The 19,789-nt window shown below is 47.0% G+C and overlaps 1 protein-coding gene and 1 long non-coding RNA gene across 2 annotated transcripts; both read left to right on the top strand.

Moving 5' to 3' along the window:
* The first annotated feature begins 83 nt into the window (after nucleotides 1-83).
* LOC118234220 (cathepsin K-like) lies at nucleotides 84-8,017 on the top strand. Its single transcript, XM_035430628.1, has 6 exons — nucleotides 84-113; nucleotides 1,432-1,554; nucleotides 5,812-6,027; nucleotides 6,744-6,909; nucleotides 7,348-7,456; nucleotides 7,660-8,017. The coding sequence occupies exons 1-6, from the start codon at nucleotides 84-86 to the stop codon at nucleotides 8,015-8,017; spliced, it is 1,002 nt and encodes a 333-aa protein (XP_035286519.1).
* A 7,338-nt stretch (nucleotides 8,018-15,355) lies between these two features.
* On the top strand, nucleotides 15,356-16,489 carry LOC118233661. Its single transcript, XR_004766546.1, has 2 exons — nucleotides 15,356-15,630; nucleotides 16,203-16,489. It is a non-coding gene; the product is annotated as an uncharacterized LOC118233661 (long non-coding RNA).
* The last annotated feature ends 3,300 nt before the right edge of the window (nucleotides 16,490-19,789 follow it).

Here is a 19,789-nt window from a genome sequence, read left to right as displayed (position 1 = left end):
GTAGAAATTACAGAACTTTTTTTTTTTTTACATAACCCTCCCCCCCACCCCCCTGAGTTAGGGCACCACAATGTTTGGGACAAATGGCTTCACGGGTGTTTCTGATGAGTCTGGTGTGCTCAATAACTTCCTTAGTGCAGGTATAAGATAAGTTTCAGTATCTAGTCTTGCTTCTAGGTTTTCAATTGCCTTTGGAGTCATAGTTATTGGTGACAGCACTGTGGTACACCTACTGTATCTAGCATCGGGTTGAACGGCTTAAATTCCTATTGACTCGGATTCGACCAGTTGCTGGAAACATTCCTTTGGGATTTGGTGGAGGCTGACTCGATAGCATCACACAGTTCCTGCAGATTTCATGCTGAAAACCTCTCATTCCACCTCATCCCAAAGGTGCTCTATTGGATTGAGATCTGGGGACTGTGCAGGACATTGGAGTGAACAGCATTTAGTTTTGATTCTAGGCTTTTGATTGCTATGGGTTCTGTTATTGGTGTTTTCAGCATAAGGACCAGAGCTGTGCCAAGAAACCCATTATGAGCCTGAGAATTATGAAGAAGAAAACAACAGTCAGAGACATAGGCCAAACCTTAGGCTTACCAAAATGAACTGTTTGGAACATCGTTGAGAAGAAAGAGAGCACTGGTAAGCTTAGTAATCCCAAATGGTCGAGTAGGCCAAGGAAGTGGTGGGTGTGGGAGTGCTGTGGTTTGGGTATGCATGGCTGCCACAGGCACTGGCTCACCAGGGGTCCAATCAAAAAGTGCCAGAGTGGCCACAGATTTTGCTTTAGCCCAGTACTAAATCACCTGATTCTACTTTAGGTCGTGATTGAAGACCATGATTTGTTCAGTTGCATCAGGTGTCGTAAAGCTGGGCTAAAACAAAAACCTGCGTCCGCATTGGCCCTTTTCAGATGAGACTGGACAGCCGTGCTATAGACTGACCAGATTTTCAACTCTGCAATCTAAACATTGAAAGCGACGTCTCCATTGACGGCAAATATTACAATTTGATATAACTTATGAAAACGTACCATGCAGATTCAAAATGTGTGTTAGAATCCTCAGACACTTCTGTTACATAACTACAAAGCATTCTGTAGTTAAGGAAAAGTGAGACAAAAAGAACGTGAAATCCGGTTAGTGGTTTGTCTGTGATAGCATCAGTTATATCTCGCCAGGGTGTAGCACAGGGTTCTGTAACCTGGGCCCTAGAGATGCACAGGCTCTGCTGGTTTTCATTGTTGCTCTTCACTTAATTAGTTAGAGCATTTAAATATGCAGTTATCTCATGCTCTTGGGTCTGAACTGAGTGCTGATTTTAAGTTGAAAACAAAAACCAGCACATCTTGTGGCTCTCCAGGACCAGGGTCGCAGATCCCTGGCGTAGAGTGTCATTAACAGAACACAGTCACCTTTGAACCTGTAGGAGGAGGAGGAGCAGCGCAGGTCAATCTGGGAGAAGAACACGCTGCTGATCGAGGCCCACAACCTGGAGTATGAGCAGGGCATGCACTCCTATCAGCTGGGCATGAACCACCTGGGAGACATGGTGAGTACCCAACCTGCACCCCACAACCTGCACCACCCAACCTGCACCATCCAACCTACACCTCCCAATATGTACCTCCCAACATACACCCCACAACCCACACCACCCAACCTGCACCCCACAACCCACACCACCAAACCTGCATCCCACAACCTGTACCACCCAACCTACACCTCCCAACATGCACCGCTCAACATGCCCACCCAACCTGCACCCCGGAACTCACACCATTCAACCTGCACCACTCAAACATAACCGCCCAACCTGCACCACCTAACATGCAGCTCAGTACTCACACCATTCAACCTACACCCCACGAACCACAACACCCAACCTGCACCATCCAATCTGCAACACCCAACCTGCACCGCCAAACCTGCACCCCACAACCCACACCACCCAACATGCACCACCAAACCTGCACCCCACAACTCACACCATCCAACCTGCACCGCTCAACCTCCACCCCACAACCTACACAATCCAACCTACACCCCAAAACCAGCACCACCCAACCTACATCCCATAACCTGCGCCGCCCAACCTGCACCTCACAACCCACACCATCCAACCTACACCCCACAACCTACATCACCCAACATGCACTACCAAACCTGCACCCCACAACTCACACCATCCAACCTGCACCCCAGCCTGCATCCCAGTACCCACACCATCCAATCTGCACCATCCAAAGCCGCGTTTCCACCAAAAGTACTTTTAGTCCCAGGAACTACTTTTCAAGGAACTAAAAGGTTCCTTCAGCCCATGGTTGTCTGCGTTTCCACCGCGGTCTAAAGTCCTGCGAAGATTAGGCAAATTAGCCCACTGACGTATGAAAAAGCGACGTTGTCGTCGGTCCATCTGTCCTATGATTTCTTCTGTAACCCCATACTACCACCGAAGTAGCCTACATTACTTTCTAATAACCGGGACAGCCCGGAGGGGTTTATTCCACTTATATACAACGGGTTACCAATGATTATATATGGTTACTTTTGTATTTATTTTTTTTATCGATTTAATCACCTGGAATTGAAATATTCTTCTACAGCCGTTTGGGCATATTTTACCGTTGTCAAGCAAAACTGTCGTTGGTAGTTGAACTTGGACCGTTGTTATGCAACAAATAGGATATAACAGGCCAATAGTCAGATTGTAACTGTTTTATATATCCTCTCAAACACATTCATTATGTTTTTATGCGAACATTCGCTTTCATGTCTTGACATCCGAAGCGACAGAATGCATTCACATTTATATGTATAACTGGCAACAACAGCAGAAAACATGCACACGTTGTAAACAATTTGCTGTTTGATTACTTTCTCATCGTCAATTTCATATAGGCTAATCGCAAAATGACAAGAATAGAACGAAAACTCGGACTTGCGTGAAAATGTAAATTAGTAGTGGTAGGCTACAGCCACCGTTTGCTTTCCTTCAAAGTTACTGCTAGCCGAGCAGCGAAGTGTGCCCTCCAGATGCGAACCATGCACCATAAATTAGTCCATAGTCTTCCTGGTCTTTTTGTGGAATTGAAGAATGGCAGAGTAAAATTACGGCAGTCTGAAAAAGCTAAAGGGACGATTACTAGAATTAACCTGTTATTTTACCCTGACAAAAAGTGCGGAAGGTGATTTCCAGTTTGCTTTTACTGTATCACCAATGTGAATTACGCAGAACTACCGCATACCTCACATAACTGTATCAAACGCTTTGAGTCAATTACAACGGGCTAACAAAGAAAACCGAAAAACATTCAGCAACCGAATTAATCCGTTTGAATGTTTTGGTACGTAACAGGCTATGCTGTCCCAGCACGAATGCTTTTTATAAAAAAATATAAAACGAATACTAAAGCAAGAAAAAAAACAGAAGAGCACACGTTATAATTCCAAGACGTTGGCAGGCTATAACCAAAACTAGGCTACTGCGCCGCATAACATAACTGGTTTGCGGCTGCATATTTTTAAACATGGCGGCTGAAAATAAACACAAAAAAATGCTGCGAGTACTCGACCAATCAGAAATGTTCAGCGCTGCAAGCTCCACCCAAAAGGTTCCTGTACTTTCGGAAAGTACTACCCCCCGAGCAGGAACTTTTTGGGGGGTAAAATAAAGCCCCCACAACTAAATTTAGACCCTAGTTCCTGCGGTGGAAACGCGGCTCAACACACACCGCCAAACCTGCACCCCACAACCCACACCATCAACCTGCACCCTACAACCCACACCACCCAACCTGCACCACCAAACCTGCACCAACACAACCCACACCATCCAACCTGCACCGCCCAACCTGCACCCCACAACTCACACCATCCAACCTGCACCACCCAACCCTGCACCCCACTACCCACACCATCCAACCTGCGCCGCCCAACCTGAACCCCACAACCCACACCATCCAACCAGCACCACCCAACCCACACCACCCAAAATGCACCACCCAACCTGCACCCGACAACTCACACCATCCAACCTCCACCATCCAAATTGCACCATCCAACTTGCTCAGCCCAACCTGCACCATCCAACCTGCACCGCCCTACCCACACCACCCAACCCATACCATCCAAACTGCACCGCCCAACCCCCACCAACTGACCCACACCACCCAAAATGCACCACCCAACCTGCACACACCAACTCACACCATCCAACCTCCACCATCCAATCTACACCTCTCAACTCACACAATACAAGTTGCACCATCCAACCTGCACCGACCAACCAGGCAATCCAACCTGCACCCCACAACTCATATCATCCAACCTGCACCACCCAATCTGCACCCCACAACTCACACCATCCAGCCTCCACCATCCAATCTGCACCACCCAATTTGCATCACCCAACCTGCACTGCCCAACCTGCATCGCCCAGCCCACACATATAATCTGCAGTGCCCAGTCCACACCACCCAACCCACACCATCCAAACTTCACTGCCCAACCCACACCCCACAACCCACACCACCCAGCCTGCACCCCCCAACCTGCACCATCCAACCTGCACAGCCCAACCCACACCATCCAACCTTCACTGCTCAACCCACACCACCTGACGCACACCACCCAAAATGCACCGCCTAACCTGCACCGACAACTCACACATCCAACGTCCATCCAATCTGCACCTCTCAACTCACACCATTCACATTGCACCATCCAACTTGCACCGCCCAACCTGCACCATCCAACCTGCACCGCCCTACCCACACCACGCAACCCCCACCATCCAAACTTCACTGCCCAACCCACACCACACCATCCAACCTGCACTGCTTAATCCACACCATCCAACCTGCACCACTCAACCCGCACCACTTGACCTGCACCCCACAACTCACACCACCCAACCTGCACTGCCCAATCCACACCATCCAACCTGTACTGCAAAACCTGTACTATCTAATCTGCACTGCCCGACCTGCACCACACAATTCACACCACCCAACCTGCATCGCCCAATCCACACCATCCAACCTGCACCGCCCGTCCCACGCCACCCAACCCATACCACTGATCCTGCACCACCCAACCTGTACCCCACAACTCACACCATCCAACCTGCACCACCCAACCCGCACCCCACAACTCACACCATCCAACCTGCACCGCCAATCCTGCACTGCTCAACCTGCTCCCCACAATTCACACCACCCAACCTGAACCGCCCGTCCCACACCACCTAACCTACACCACTCATCCTGCACCGCCCAACCTGTTTGGTCTCCTCCTTTCAGTCTGAACAATCATGGCAGACTTGTCAATAGATAGCTCCTAGTGATGTTCTGTACACCTGTGTCAGATAACTTGGATTATTTAGTGTATTTAGAGACAGAACGCTCTGAGAGTGCTGAAACTAGCGATGGGAGAGTGACACTTCACGAACCCCCGTAATGGGCGGAGCAACAACGAGTTGTCAATCATTGCCTTATTCAAACCACTGAAAATTTGTAAGGCTAAGGGTGAAGCCACACATCCTCCGATAAGGAGCTACTCTAATCGTCTCAGTCCATTTCAATGGGAGGTGATTTTTCACGTCCGCGAAGGATCAACCCATCAGATTAAAGATCCGTCATGTTCACACGATCTGATGTGAAAAGTCAATGTAGGATAAAAATACATTTCACAAACGCTGTTTAAAAAACAGGAAACGCCCACATGTTCCAAAGATAAACCGCGATCAGGAGTAACGCTCCCCTCTGGTGGACACGGGTGGAATGACAGCGCCACGGTTCCTCCCCAGGGCTCCTGCTGGTCCTGTTGGCCCATCAGCGCCGCGGGGGCTCTGGATGGTCAGCTAATGAGGAGCCGGAGGAAGCTGGTGCCCCTCAGCCCCCAGAACCTGGTGGACTGCGTCAGGAGCAACTACGGCTGCATGGGCGGCTACATGACCAACGCCTACAAGTACGCAATGAAGAAAGGCATCAGCTCTGAGAGGAAATATCCCTACATGGGCTTGGTACATAAACCCCCACTTCCTCATAAAACATACTCACAGGGCACTGTAACCAAACAGCTTTTTTTTTTTATTTTTTTTTAAGAAATACGAACCTCAGCCGTACTGCCCGGTACCCTTATTGAGTCAAACTGCTGTAGCTAAGTGGGTATTGGCTTGTTTTGTGCTTGGATGGGAGATCTCTAGTAGAAAATACCTTAAAACCTTGGGGCTGAGTTTAGTGCTGGGTGGGCAGTTCTGGGCCTGGAGAGCTGGTCTATATGTAGGTTTCTGTTTCCACTCTGGCTAAATTAGATAAATGGCTGCATACACCAACACTGGTTCTCTTGTAAATTAGATCACAGCAAATGTTTCACTTAGTGACACAAAAACAGTAATTTACACACCACATTTCAACAAATGTAGCTAATGTCAGGGCTGATTGAATAATTTAGGCCAGAACCTGCAAGAAAACCAGAAACAGATACGGCTCCCATTGCCCACCTGTGGTCTTATGTGTGTGTGTGTGTGTGTGTGTGTGTGTGTGTGCGTGTGTGCCTGTGCGGGTGCGTGTGCGCGTGTATGTGTGTGTGCCTGTTTATGTGTGTGTGTATGTGTGTATGTATGTGAGTGTGTGTGTGCCTGTGTGTGTACGTGTGTTTGTATATGTGCCTGTTTATGGGTGTGTGTGGGTGTATGTGCCTGTGTGTGTGTGTGTGTGTCTGTGTATGCCTCCTCAGGAGCAGAAGTTTGCCTTTAACAGATCAGACAGGGTGGCCCAGATCTGGGACTTTATGGAGCTCCCTGAGGGGAACGAGCGGGTCTTGCGGGCAGTCGTGGTCGTGCATGGGCCCGTTTCCATGGGGATCCAAGCCAGATCCACAAACTTTATCTTCTACAAGAGCGGTAAGGCCAGAGCCTTCTGCTGGGAGGGAACCATGGGGAAGCACTGACCCGTTGACCTGGAAGTATATTGTCTCCCTGCAAGTGATTGGCTGAACTGTAGAGCCAGTCGGGCAGTTGAAGGTTTCACTGGTACAGTGTGAGATCTCGGCGGTTCTTATTGGCTGACCTCTTTCTGACCCCCCGCACAATTGGATGAAATCTTTCAAGCTCTGAAACTAAAACAAACTCTCCGGTGTAATGCAGAAGTGGAAAGTCCATGGGTCAGAAAGTAAAAGTGACATTGTGGGTAATGACACAAAAGTGGCATTGTGGATAATGACAGAAAAGTGCCATCGTGGGTAATGACGCAAAAGTGGCTTTGTGGGTAAGGACACAACAGTGTAGTGGCAGTTTACCACAGGTAAGAGCAGCTCACCTGTCCCGCCGTCTCCTCTGCAGGTGTTTACCACGACCCCAAGTTTAGCCGGGACGACCTGAACCATGCCGTGCTGGTGGTCGGCTATGGCATCACTCCCACCTGCAAGAAGTTCTGGATCGTTAAGAACAGGTGACCCCTTGACACGCCCTGGTCCGGAAAGAGTACGCAGCTGACAGACAATGTGTTTTACAAGGAGCTCGACGCTCGGAGCGTATCTCCAAGCGCTCTGCCGCGGAGCTGGGAGGCAGTTACGCTTCAAATCAGTCAGCTCAGCCAATTAAACGCAGCCGTGAATCAACCCCACCCACATAACACTGCGACGCTGCTTTTAGATCAGGTGACGCGCAGGCCTACAGTTCAGCAAGGGCTAACCTGAAAAGGGGCATCAAGAGGGCCAAGCACAGCCACAAGCTAAGGAGTGAGGAGCACTTCACTTGCATCTCCAACCCCCAACGCATGTGGCAGGGCATCCAGGCCATCACGGACTACAAACCCACCTACACCTCCCCCCCAACCAGCGACACCTCCCTCCCTGATGAGCTTAATAACTTCTACGCTCGCTTTAACAGGGACATCCAGGAGGCGACCATCAAGGCTGTACTCCCTACAGACCACCAGCCGCTTACACTCGCCCCCACCGACGTGTGCTGCACTGAGCAGGATCAATGCACGCAAGCCTGCTGGCCCTGATGGCATCCCCGGACGCGTGCTCAGGGCCTGCGCTGGGCAGCTGACTGAGGTCCTGACTGACATCTTCAAAAAGATTCTGTACAATTTGCTGGAGTCAATATGTTGGCAATGCCTTGGAAATTTTGTGACTTCTTTTTGTACTGGATGTATGTCTGTTTTTTTTTTATCTTTTGTTTGCCTTGAACTCACTTCCCCCCTCCCCCACCCACCTACTCCCTTCTTCAAAAAGTAGCGTTAGGATGCATGTCCTGAAGAACTTCTTTCTATTGGTCCTCGGGATCATTAGCCACGCCTCCTCCCATCTCAACCTGACTCTGAATGGTCAGTGGAAGGACTGGAAGGACCTGAGGAGTTTTCCTGCGGACACAGTGTTCACGTCTTTATTTTTTCATCTACGTCTGCAGACATTCTTGGCCAATAAAATCCGGATCTTGTAAGGTCGAGAGTTCGTTCCACACCTAAGTGGCCCAAGTCATCATGTAAACTTTTCAGCACAGTAGCTCTTAGATCTGTGGGGAGCGCCAGTTGATATGTTAGGTCCCCTCTGTCTTGTCTTCTTCTATATAGTACTCCATCTCTCAACCAACCGGTTCCATTCTCGCAACCACAAGCCTATGTCAGGGAGTTCTTTTCTTAGGGTATGTTACGTCCCTCTATTTTGTATTAGCACTGCTTCCTTTTTCCTTTTGGTTTTGCGTGCTTTGTGTGTCCCCTTTAAGTGGAGATGACGTCACGGCCCTGCTGGAGCGAGACACGTGGTTTCCAGGGGAACCCTGCTGTCTACGTGACGCGATGAGGACATCGCTAGGCAACGTCACTGGGGAGACACGTTTACAGATTCTGACTACCGTCGCCGAGAAGCTTTTAGGAGATGCCGGACTATATATAGCTGTTGCCATCTGAATGCCATCAGTTCCCTTTACGACATTGTTAATTACAGCTTTGTTAATGCGTTACTTTGTTTGACCGCCTAGTTGTTAATTAACTATTATAATTAATTATTATTATTACTAATCGTAATTAATTTGGGAACTCCGAGGAGAAGACCTCCCCTGTCATCTTCGAGGGTCTGGAACTGCTAGCTGGCTGCCCGGTGAGACCTCGCAGCCTACTACTGTTTTTTAAAGGACTTTAGTTATAGATAGAGAGAACTAATCATTAAATGTGTACATATTAATAAATATACATTTAATCATTTCTATAATACTGCTTCACTGGTACTCCTTTCGGGTTGTGGTTGTTGATTAAGTGGCTTAGTGTTACGTCTGATATTGTACACCTGGTTATCGCAACGCAGGTATATTTCATTCCGTAACAGGGTAGGAGAGGGCTTTTCTCGAGACTGCAGGTGCTCTATGACTGCCCTAAGATCTGGATCTGCCCTTTGCTGCTCCGTCAAGTCCTCTTCAGACAGATGAGGGATCACAGGGAGACCGTGGTTATCTTCATGTTGGAAACCACTAGGTAAGGCATCAGAGTGGAGAGCAAGGGATTCCACTAAGGTCACGGATGGGTGCGAGGATCCAAAGTTTGCATTAAGTTGATGGACAAGATGTTTTTCACAAATGGCGGTCACTACCTTCGGAAGGACGACATCAGTATGCTCTGTATTTGTCATATGGTGAAGGGTGAATTGCTTGATTCTCTCTCTCTCTTTCTGTGACGCCCGGTCGTCCGTGAGCTCACCATGGGGTCGTCGAGAAAGTCCATCCGCATCCTGATTCTGTTTTCCCGCTCTGTACTGGAGTTTGAAGGAGTATGTTGACAGACTTGACAGCCACCTATAACTTGTGGCATCCAGTTTGGCTGATGTCAGGATATAGGTTAGGGGGTTACTGTCGGTTATGACCGTGAAGTCCGTCCCATAAAGGTAGTCACTAAACTTTGCAGTGACAGCCCATTTGAGAGCTAGGAATTCAAGTTTGCGAGCGGGGTATTTGGCTTCGCTCTTGGTCAGCCCTCTGCTTGCAAAGGCTATCGCTCTTTTCTTTCCATCCTGCTCCTGGTATAGTGCTGCGCCCAGCGGTGCTGGCGTCTGTGTGCATTATGTACGGACGTTTGGGGTCTGCGAACCCCAAGACAGGAGCAGAGGTGAGCTTTTCAATGAGAGTCTCGAATGCCTGTTGACAAGATGGTGTCCATCTGTCGCCAAAAGACCCTCTGGGATCAAAGTACTGGCTGCTCCTCTCCTTCCCTTTTTTATTGTTCTTTCGGAGAGGGGGATATCCTGTGGTGAGGTCATTTAGAAGTCTGGTGATCTTGGCATAGTCTTGAACGAACCTTTGGTGGTACCCGGAAAACCGTAGGAAGGATCTCAACTCTTGAAGGTTTGTGGGCCTTGGCTAAGTCTTTAAAGCTTCGATCTTCCCTGGGTCTGTCTCGACTCCATGCTGGGACACTATGTGGCCCAAGTACCTGACAGATGTTTGGAAAAACATGCATTTCTCCGGAGACAGTTTCAGTCCATATTCCTTCAACCGTCGAAGGACTTGTATCAGTCGGGATTCGTGTTCCTCGAGGGTGTCAGAGAAGACTATGAGGTCGCCAATGAAAATGAGTGCTTCTTTCCTGTTGAGATCCCCCATACACCTCCCCATTAGCCTCTGGAACGAGCTGGGCACATTCGTGATCCCTTGTGGCATTCTATTGAATTCCCAGAACCCGAGAGGACACACAAAGGCAGTTTTTTGCTTATCAGCCTCTTCCATCTCGATCTGGTAATAACCCGACTTCAGGTCGAGAACTGAGAACCACTTCGAGCCAGTCAACACTGAGAAGACCTTTTCCAGATTGGGCAGAGCATATGTGTCTTTTACAGTCTGGGAATTTAGCTTCCTGAAGTCAATGCACAGGCGTACTGAGTTATTCTTCTTCCGAACCACAACTATAGGTGATGCAAAGGGAGATTCTGATTCACGGATGATGCTGGCTGCCAGCAACTCCTGAAGGTGCTTCCTTACGGCATCCACATCCTGAGGATGAATAGGTCTGGCTCTATTTTTGAAGGGAGTCTCATCACTGAGTTTGATGTGATGTTTCGCTTTATCGGTATGGCCATAGTCAAGATCGTTTAAGGTGAACACTTCAGGCATAGAGTTCAACTGCTCTGTTATTCTGTCTTTACACTCAGATGGTACGGGAGAGTCACCAAAGTCGAATTTCATCTTGGGTTTGACAGGTTTGGTCGTTCTGTCAATGGAGTTACTTGAGGTTGTAGGGGGCTCCTTCTCCATCACTCGCTGGACAGAGTGCATCTCGGCTAACACGGTCCTGGGGTGGATCACAATGTCATTTTTTGTCTCGTTCTTGAGCAGGACTGGCAAGTGGCTGGGGCATTTTACAGGTAAGGTGTGCAAGCAGCTGCCCACCAGCAACCCTCCAGGCAGGGAGCACCTTGACGTTGGCTCTACGGTGACCCATTTCTCTGTGTAGCCACCATTCACGTGAATTAGCCCATCAAGGACCACTGTGCAGCCCGCTGACACGCCTTCTGGTGTGTTTCCCTTCACAGTTACCCTCCCCAGGGTACCAGTGCATGCTTGTTTCTGTCTTATCTCAAGAGTCTTAAGAACTGCTCTATAACCGTGAAGTGCTGACCGAGGACTGGCTGTGTTCTTCTGAGTGTAATTGGTATACAGGGTGTCTAGATAGTTAGTACCAATGAGGATCTGGGGCATGTTGGTCATATCTGGAACCACTAGTGCTAACGTAGGTACTTCAACTTCAGTTCCCAGAAACTCTCTGGGAAACGTCAGGCTCAGCTCCACATATCCAAGGTAAGGCACAGCCTGTCCATTTGCTCCTTCGACTTCTAGCAGATCATACAGCGACTTCATGGGGTGGCTTGACAAGTTGTTCTCATAGAACAACAGGGGGATCGTGGTGACTTGAGATCCGGTATCTAGAAGGCAGTTGATCTCTTTTCCTCCTATAATGATCTGAGCTGTGCACTTCATTCCTACTAGTCCTTTTGGCAGTTCAATGGATGACGTTCCATTTTGGGCACACTTGTTGATCACTCTTTCAATTCTTCTAGGGCATGTTTCTCTTTTTTTAGTCCCGGTTTGCCCTTCAACAGAGACTGTCGGTAGTTTAAACAATCCCATTGAAGTTGCTTCTCTTTACACTGGTGTCTCTTTTCTTCGACCAGGGCAGGGTTTGGTTCATTCTCACAGCCTGACGCGATATGCCCATCTTGTCCACAACGGAAACAGTACCAAGGGCGAGGCCTGTTTGAGGTTGGCCCACTGCGATTTGGCTGATCTACTGTTCCCTGATCAGTAGGTTGGGGTTCAACTTTGGTTACGGGCTCCTTTGAGCGTGGTTTCCTCCCTATCTGATGGTTCTGCGCTCGAAGTGTGGTCATCTGAGCTTGGAGCTCGGCGACTTGTCTCTTTAGTGCAGTGGTTTCATCTTCAGGACTGTTGACTGTAACTTTCTGAGGAGCCGCCTTCACAACAGCAACTTGGGCTTGGATCTCTGTGACCTGTCTCTTCAGTGCATTGATCTCAGTCGCATCGTGGTGTTTGGTCTTAGTCTTTGGTTAAAGCGGTGTTTGCATTGCGGTAACTTGAGCTTGCAGTTCTGCGACTTGCCCCTCTAGGGTGTCAGTTTCAGCATCTGCGGCATCGGAAGCATCACAGGAGTGGGCTGTTTGGCGGTGTGCTGCAGTTCGTAGCTTGGGAGCAATGGGAACTTGCTTGTATAGGCCACGGTGTTTCCTCATGCGATCTTCCTTTGAAGCGTGTCTTCTTCCATCCTGATGAGGAACACCAATTCAGCAAAGGAAGGTAGTTGTGTTTTTTTCCGTTCCAGTTGTAGGTCTGTGATCAGCTCATGGTTCCAACAGCCTCGGCAGCGACTTCGCTCAGAAGACAGCGACTTCGCTCCTCCTCTGCAATGCCACCTCTTCTGATGGCTGTACTCAGGATAACTCGCAATCTGTGCAGGTAGCTTTAGGGCTTCTCACCCTCATTCTGCAAGGTGCCCATGAACTTGGCAACCAAATCATCTCCATCTTCTACTGAGCCATAGACTGAATCTAGGAGCTCAAGATACACTGTGGGTAAGGCTCGAGGACTCACCTGCTTGATAACGTCTGTGGCAGGAGGCAGTAAACTGTCTATGATTTTCTGTGTTCTATGCAGGTCAGAAATGGATGGATCAGTCATCAGGAATTCAACACTCGCACGCCAGGTGTCGTAGTCTGGTTCACCATTAGGGCGGGGGCTCTTCCCAGAGTAGACTCGAAGACGAAACGAGACCTGGTGGGAGACGGCAGCTTCGTTCTTCACAATGTGTTCTATTACCATCTTTTGTACACTAGGAGGGTTAACTGTGTTCATGGGGAGGGCTGGGTGGATTATCACGGGGGAATCGACACCATCTGTTCCTGTTGGGAACGTGGCTTCAGGGTCACGGGGGCTCTTGTAAACTAGGGGCAGTCGGGGCCTTAATGTCTGCATGGCAGAGCTGCCATCAAACTCAATAATTACATGACGGTGGTATTCTGAGTTTGGGTCATCAATTAGCAAGTGGCGATTAATAGGGCCATGGATCACTAAACTTTCCTCAAGCTCTGTGTCTAGGCTAGTTTGGGTAATGCCACTAACAATTACAGAGTTAGGGATGTCTGCTTTTTCAATTTTCAGTATATCCATTGTGAAAGTCTTTTAAATGGCTTTTATCTACTTTTGGCATTTTTTTGGTGGGATCACTCTTGGTGCAAACACAATTGCCGTGTCCCAAACGGCATACTTCCATGCTCCGAGTGCACATAGCGAGCATGCCTCCATCTTGGAGTGCGAGTCCAAACCAAAGTTCGGTAGTGCGGAGCACGGATAAAGTACCCGGATGCGCACTCCATTTGATCAAAATTTGAAGTGTGCATCCGTGCATGCTCCGCCTGGGAAAAAATACCATAATTCCTTTCGCGAAAACGGTCAAAAACAACGGTAATGGCGGATGACAGTCTAGTGTAGGCTACTCTCTCGGATTGGAAACTGAAATCATGTCATAGGGAAATGGTACACAGGAGTTGGTATATAAATAAAGTGGTACAGTGTTAATGAATAACGCAATATGTAAAGTATCAGTTGTTTTTTTTAGTTTAAAGATATGTACTTTTAACGAGTGTAACGAGCTATATTGAATACATCGGTGCTAATCGTCGGGTCCCGTTTTGAATTACAAACTGCCGTTTTATCCTCGCCACTGCCCATCTTTTCATTTAATTTGAAATACACCCCTTGCCTATGGAGTAGCCACCACAAACATGACCGGCTCCATAAATGTTGCCTAACTGAGTACCCAGCGCGAAAGTATACAGCGCGAAAATAATGAAAAAACAGACACGACTGTTTACAATGAAATGGCAACTTTATTATGGGGTTGACAGTGCACTGAAAGCTATCCAAACTGCAATTAATATTTTCCAAGCTATCGTTGCCTTCCACTGCTCTTCTGACAGCAAAAAGAAGAATTTAATTGAAGTGGCTAGCTCGCAAAAAGTTGCTGATATTAGCCTACTGGTTAGTCTAGATCATAATATTTCAGTAGCCTACTACTTTAGTGTGAGCATCTATCGACCGGGTTCGCTAGGTAGACAGAAAAACATCAGATTTTCAACTGTAGTCTATATAAAATAGGCGAAATATAACTAACAACCTGTACCTAGAAAAAAACGTCCTTGTTATCCTCCGGAGGTAATTTTTTCAGTACTTTCGCAATTTTTTTCTGTGCCGGGAAATATGTCAGAGGTCGCCCAGTGCTAGCTTTAGTTGCTACGGGGACGTGTATCTGCCACTGCATAGAGATTAATGGAACTTGTCTTTACTTGAGATCATATTGTAGAAGTGTCCCGTCTTGTGTATTTCAGGTTAATATGAAAAAGGCTGGTCCCTACTAGCATTTCTAGCGATCCGTTACATATTCAGTTGTAACCCAAGTAGCAGGAAGCAAAATAGCCATTAAGAAGAAGCGACATTTGCACTACTTAATGTTCGCGATTATGGAATTAATTAGTATATCAATATAACTAAAATGTATATGTATTAAGTTGGATTTTTTCCCATTTAGACAGTTATGTGTAATTTTTACAAGACTTGCATTTAAATAGGTAACGGAGTCCGGTCCGCTTGATTAAATATGAAATAAATGAGGTACCATTTCAGATGGTCGATAATATGTCCTCTCACTCTCACGTTATTCCCCTCAGGTTTATTACCGGAATTTTACCGATAGTTACGGCAAAGGTTAAAGGTTATGGGTCAGATGTCATCACGAAGTGCATCCCACTCATTTAACTGTTTCTCCACGCTACTGCACTTCCATGGTTTGGAGTGCGTAGTCCCAAGCATTGCCTGGAGTGGGTATTCCGGAGCACGGTAGTGTGGAGCATGGAAGTTTGCGGTTTGGGACACAGCCAATCTCTCTCCTGGCTGGCTCGCCAAATGATTTCCTCTGTAACAAGTGTTTCAATGCTAACACCGTTACTAGAATGGATAAAATCAGGTAAGTATGGACCAGATCAGAAGACAACAGATTCAACTCGAGAGAGAGGCGGTTTGCACATCAAGAATGAAGCACATGGAAGCAGGATCTATATTTCAAAGGTAAGAGAATGATTTTTAAAAATTAAATTTTCCCTTTTTGGTTCTCTGTACCTTGTTTTTGTTACAAAGTAGAAAGCATTAAACAACAACAGTACACATATATACAAAATGGGAAAAGAAAAAAAAATACAAGTTGGTCCCAAGACCTTTTACTTTGTGTCTGTATTTATATTTTCTCTGGTTCCACTAATTTTTGACTATTTTTCCCATTTTTATACCTTAACCATACTTTTAGTATTTCTTTGATGTGTTTCGGTCTAACCCATATTTTTAGTTATTTGGTTCTAGTATAATTTGTCACTAATTTGACTTTAGGACTTTTATTTGGGAACCAGGTCTTTTATTTTGAAACCAAAACCCTTATGTAGTACTATTGAAAGTACCTATGTAAAGGAAACTTATCACACTATAACACCAAAACACTTTTCTAAAATACTAGGCCTAACTGCAAATCAGTCCGTGTGGTTGTTGGACCACTTGTTGCTGAGTTCCAGTTCGTAGAATTCAAATACTTGTCCTACCACCGTTGTAGAAGGCACAATTTAACTCTTTTCTTCTCTTTAAAATTGCAGGTCGATCACATGGGTGGCTCGCCAGTCCGCGCGCCGCTGTAGCTCTCCGGGGAAGGCAAGCAGGGGCAGACGAATCCAGGATCCAGCACAGCAGTTCAAATCGAACAACAACCAAAAACCAACACACACAAAAAGAAAAACCCGGCCTTGCAACACAAAGCCAAAAGACTCATCAGTAGTCTGTACATTCAGATTATTAAGACATAGTATACACTGTGAACATCTAAATTGTATAACACTTGCAACTTCCCATTTACTCTGTTAAATAAACTTGGTGAAAGCCCATATCAATTGTCAACCTGTTCTCATTCTGTCAGCATATCTAGACTCCGATTAACTGGAAGTAGAATTAGCCACCATTAGCTCACTCAATTCACTACTCATATCTTGCAGTGCTTCCAAGCTCACCCACTGACGTTTCCTCGCAGCACTAGCTAGCTAGCTAGTTAGTTAGTTACGTTAGCTTTCTAACAGACGGTACCACGACATACACTCGTTTTAAGTAACGTTAAACAGAGAGTAAGCCTACGCCGATGTGGCTTCGATATGCGATTACACAGGAGATACACTTTCAGAACACAACCGGAGAATTCTCAATGCCCTTATTCTAGCTAACGTTAGCTAGATAGCCGCCCTGCAAAGATAGCTAGCAGCAAGTTAGCGTTACATCACATTGTCCCCGCTTCAATATATTTTCAGCTTGCTATGTGGCGAACTGCCTGGTTTGTCTACCACCACTGTCACAAAGCAGGAAACAGCCCTGCTGTTAGCCCGGCCTACCCCCCCCACACAACAATTATACACATTTGCCTGTTTAGCCGCGAGTTGCTATAGCTACCCAACTTAGCTAGCTACTACTACCAGAGCTTTAAATCACATGAAGCTAGCTACTTAGCGACCTTCATTTTCGGATTTTTTTGTATTACGACTACATTTAACGTTATCGTTTCTGAACACACCCAAACTAACTGATACTACAGCAGTGAAATAAGATAGATAGTCTTAGAATGGGGACTCACCAAGTGAATATGTCCAAAGTTGTTCAAAGTTCAGTTTTCAACGATCTTTATGGCGAAGGCAGAAAATTTTCTTTCACGCGATCGTCGCCCAGGGCGATAGAAAAACGTTGCAAACCTTCGTTATTTCTTTATAAATCTCTGGTTCTTTTCAAGTTACTGTCACTCGTCCATAAAATATCTGCAATTGTATCCTAAATTCACTTGTAATTCACTTCGAATTAGCTTAATCTGTTCAGAGAATCTTTTGCACGTCTGCTGTCACTCAAGCCATCTTGACCAGAGGAAGTTAGGGCGGGCTTGTCATTAGACTGACCAATCACAAAATTTACAACAAGTATCGTTATCCGCATTGGTTGTCTAATCCTTCTATCAACTTATCTTTCTGCACGTAAAGATAATGTATTTTTCCTTATTAATAATCATTTTGTTTTGTCTCTATTTTGAATGATAATTTATTTATTTACTTGCTACTGGTTATTTACAAATTTTCTTTGTTTCACTATCTATTCAATTTGTGTCTTGGAACCCTGGGTTACAGTTGGAACAAAAACCAGCACGCAGACCGGCAATCCAGGACCGGAGTTCTGCTCCCTTTGCTGTAAATTCCCTTAAAAACTCTTCTTTAGGGCCTCTCCCTGGGGAGAGCAGTCATTTTCAGGGGCGCTGCAGCCATTTTTATACAGCTTTAAGGATGGTCTGAGGCAGTTGTGATATAGCCAACTATAATTTTTTATGGGTCCTTGAATTTGGGGGGGATGGAATATTGATTTGATGGGACAGGCAATTTTGAGCCTCTGGGATCCCGCTCCTTCCCTGTGAGTCACATGACTTCTGTTGTACCCTGCTGGGGAAGTTTCTCTGGAAGTATAAAATGTAAAATTAAGCGTGAGGATTAATTTGCCCTTTTCCTCACTGCGTTATCGATCTCTCCTGAGTTTAGGGGCCTGACCAGGAGGGTGCAGTGCGTACGGACCGCACTGGGTGACACCATCACGAGTTGAAACAGCTAATTCCTCCGATGCAAATTACTACCTGTTTATTTTATTAGCTGTATTAATGTGACGAGAAGCGCTTTGTCGTTTGAATGCATGACATGCAATCCTTTGCAGCCATACCCACCAGCACCGACCCTAGTGACGCCACTGCACTGAGTTATGCACCGAACAGGGAACGTGATTCCGGTAAAGGGTGTGACCGTTGCCCGGCAACATACCGTCTTGGCTGGACGTCAGAGGATCGCAGTCTTTCCTGTCTGGGGAGTCAAAGATATCAACTTGAACTTCAACAGTGGGTTTCAACACAGCGGCTACTGATCTGAATAACGACACAGATATTACTGTAGACCAGGGGTCCAATCAAAAAGTGCCAGAGTGGCCTCACATTTTGCTTTAGCCCAGTACTAAATCACCTGATTCTACATTAGGTCTTGATTGAAGACCATGATTTGTTGAGTTGCATCAGGTGTCGTAAAGCTGGGCTAAAACAAAAACCCGCATCCACATTGACCCTTTTCAGGTGAGACTGGACGGTCGTGCTATAGATTGACCAGATTTTCAACTCTGCAATCTAAACATTAAAAGTGGGGTCTCCATTGACGGCAAATATTACAGTTTGACGTAACTTCTGAAATATACCATGTAGAATCAAAATGTATGTTAGAATCCTCAGACACTTCTGTTACTTAACTACAAAGCATTCTGTAGTTAAGGAAAAGTAAGACAAAAAGAACGTGAAATCCAGTTAGTGGTTTGTCTGTGATAGCATCAGTTATATCTCGTCAGGGTGTAGCACAGGGGTCTGTAACCTGGGCCCTAGAGATGCACAGGCTCTGCTGGTTTTCATTGTTGCTCTTCACTTAATTAATTAGAGCATTTAAATATGCAGTTATCTCATGCTCTTGGTGTCTTGGGTCTGAACTGGGTGCTGATTTTAAGTTGAAAACAAAAACCAGTGTCATTAACAGAACACAGTCACCTTTGAACCTGTAGGAGGAGGAGGAGCAGCGCAGGTCAGTCTGGGAGAAGAACACGCTGCTGATCGAGGCCCACAACCTGGAGTATGAGCAGGGCACGCACTCCTATAAGCTGGGCATGAACCACCTGGGAGACAGGGCGAGTACCCAATCTGCACCACCCAACATGCACCCCACAACCTGCACCGCCCATCTTGTACCCCACAACCTGCACCCCACAACCTGTGCCGCACAACCTGCACCCCACAATCTGCACCCTAGAAATCACCCCATTCAACCTACACCACACAACCCACACCACCCAACCTGCACCATCCAATCTGCAACACCCAACCTGCACCACCAAACCTGCACCCCACAACTCACACCATCCAACCTGCACCGCTCAACCCACACCACCCAACCTGCACCACCAAACTTGCACCCCACAACTCACACCATCCTACCTGCGCCGCCCAACCTGCACCCCACAACCCACACCATCCAACCTTCACTGCCCAACCCACACCATCCAAACTGCACCGCCCAACCCACACCACCTGACCCACACCACCCAAAATGCACCACCCAACCTGCACCCCAGTACTCACACCATT

This window comes from Anguilla anguilla, chromosome 8, assembly GCF_013347855.1.
Source record: "Anguilla anguilla isolate fAngAng1 chromosome 8, fAngAng1.pri, whole genome shotgun sequence".
NCBI lineage: Eukaryota > Metazoa > Chordata > Actinopteri > Anguilliformes > Anguillidae > Anguilla > Anguilla anguilla.
Note: the sequence above shows the minus strand (reverse complement) of the source record. Positions and strands in the feature narration are given on the sequence as shown.

Coding starts and splice junctions, on each gene's coding strand:
- LOC118234220 (XM_035430628.1), top strand. CDS start 84: ATGGCTTCACGGGTGTTTCTGATGAGTCTG. Junction 114..1,431: donor GGGTGTTTCTGATGAGTCTG/GTGTGCTCAATA, acceptor TTGAACCTGTAG/GAGGAGGAGGAGCAGCGCAG. Junction 1,555..5,811: donor TGAACCACCTGGGAGACATG/GTGAGTACCCAA, acceptor GTTCCTCCCCAG/GGCTCCTGCTGGTCCTGTTG.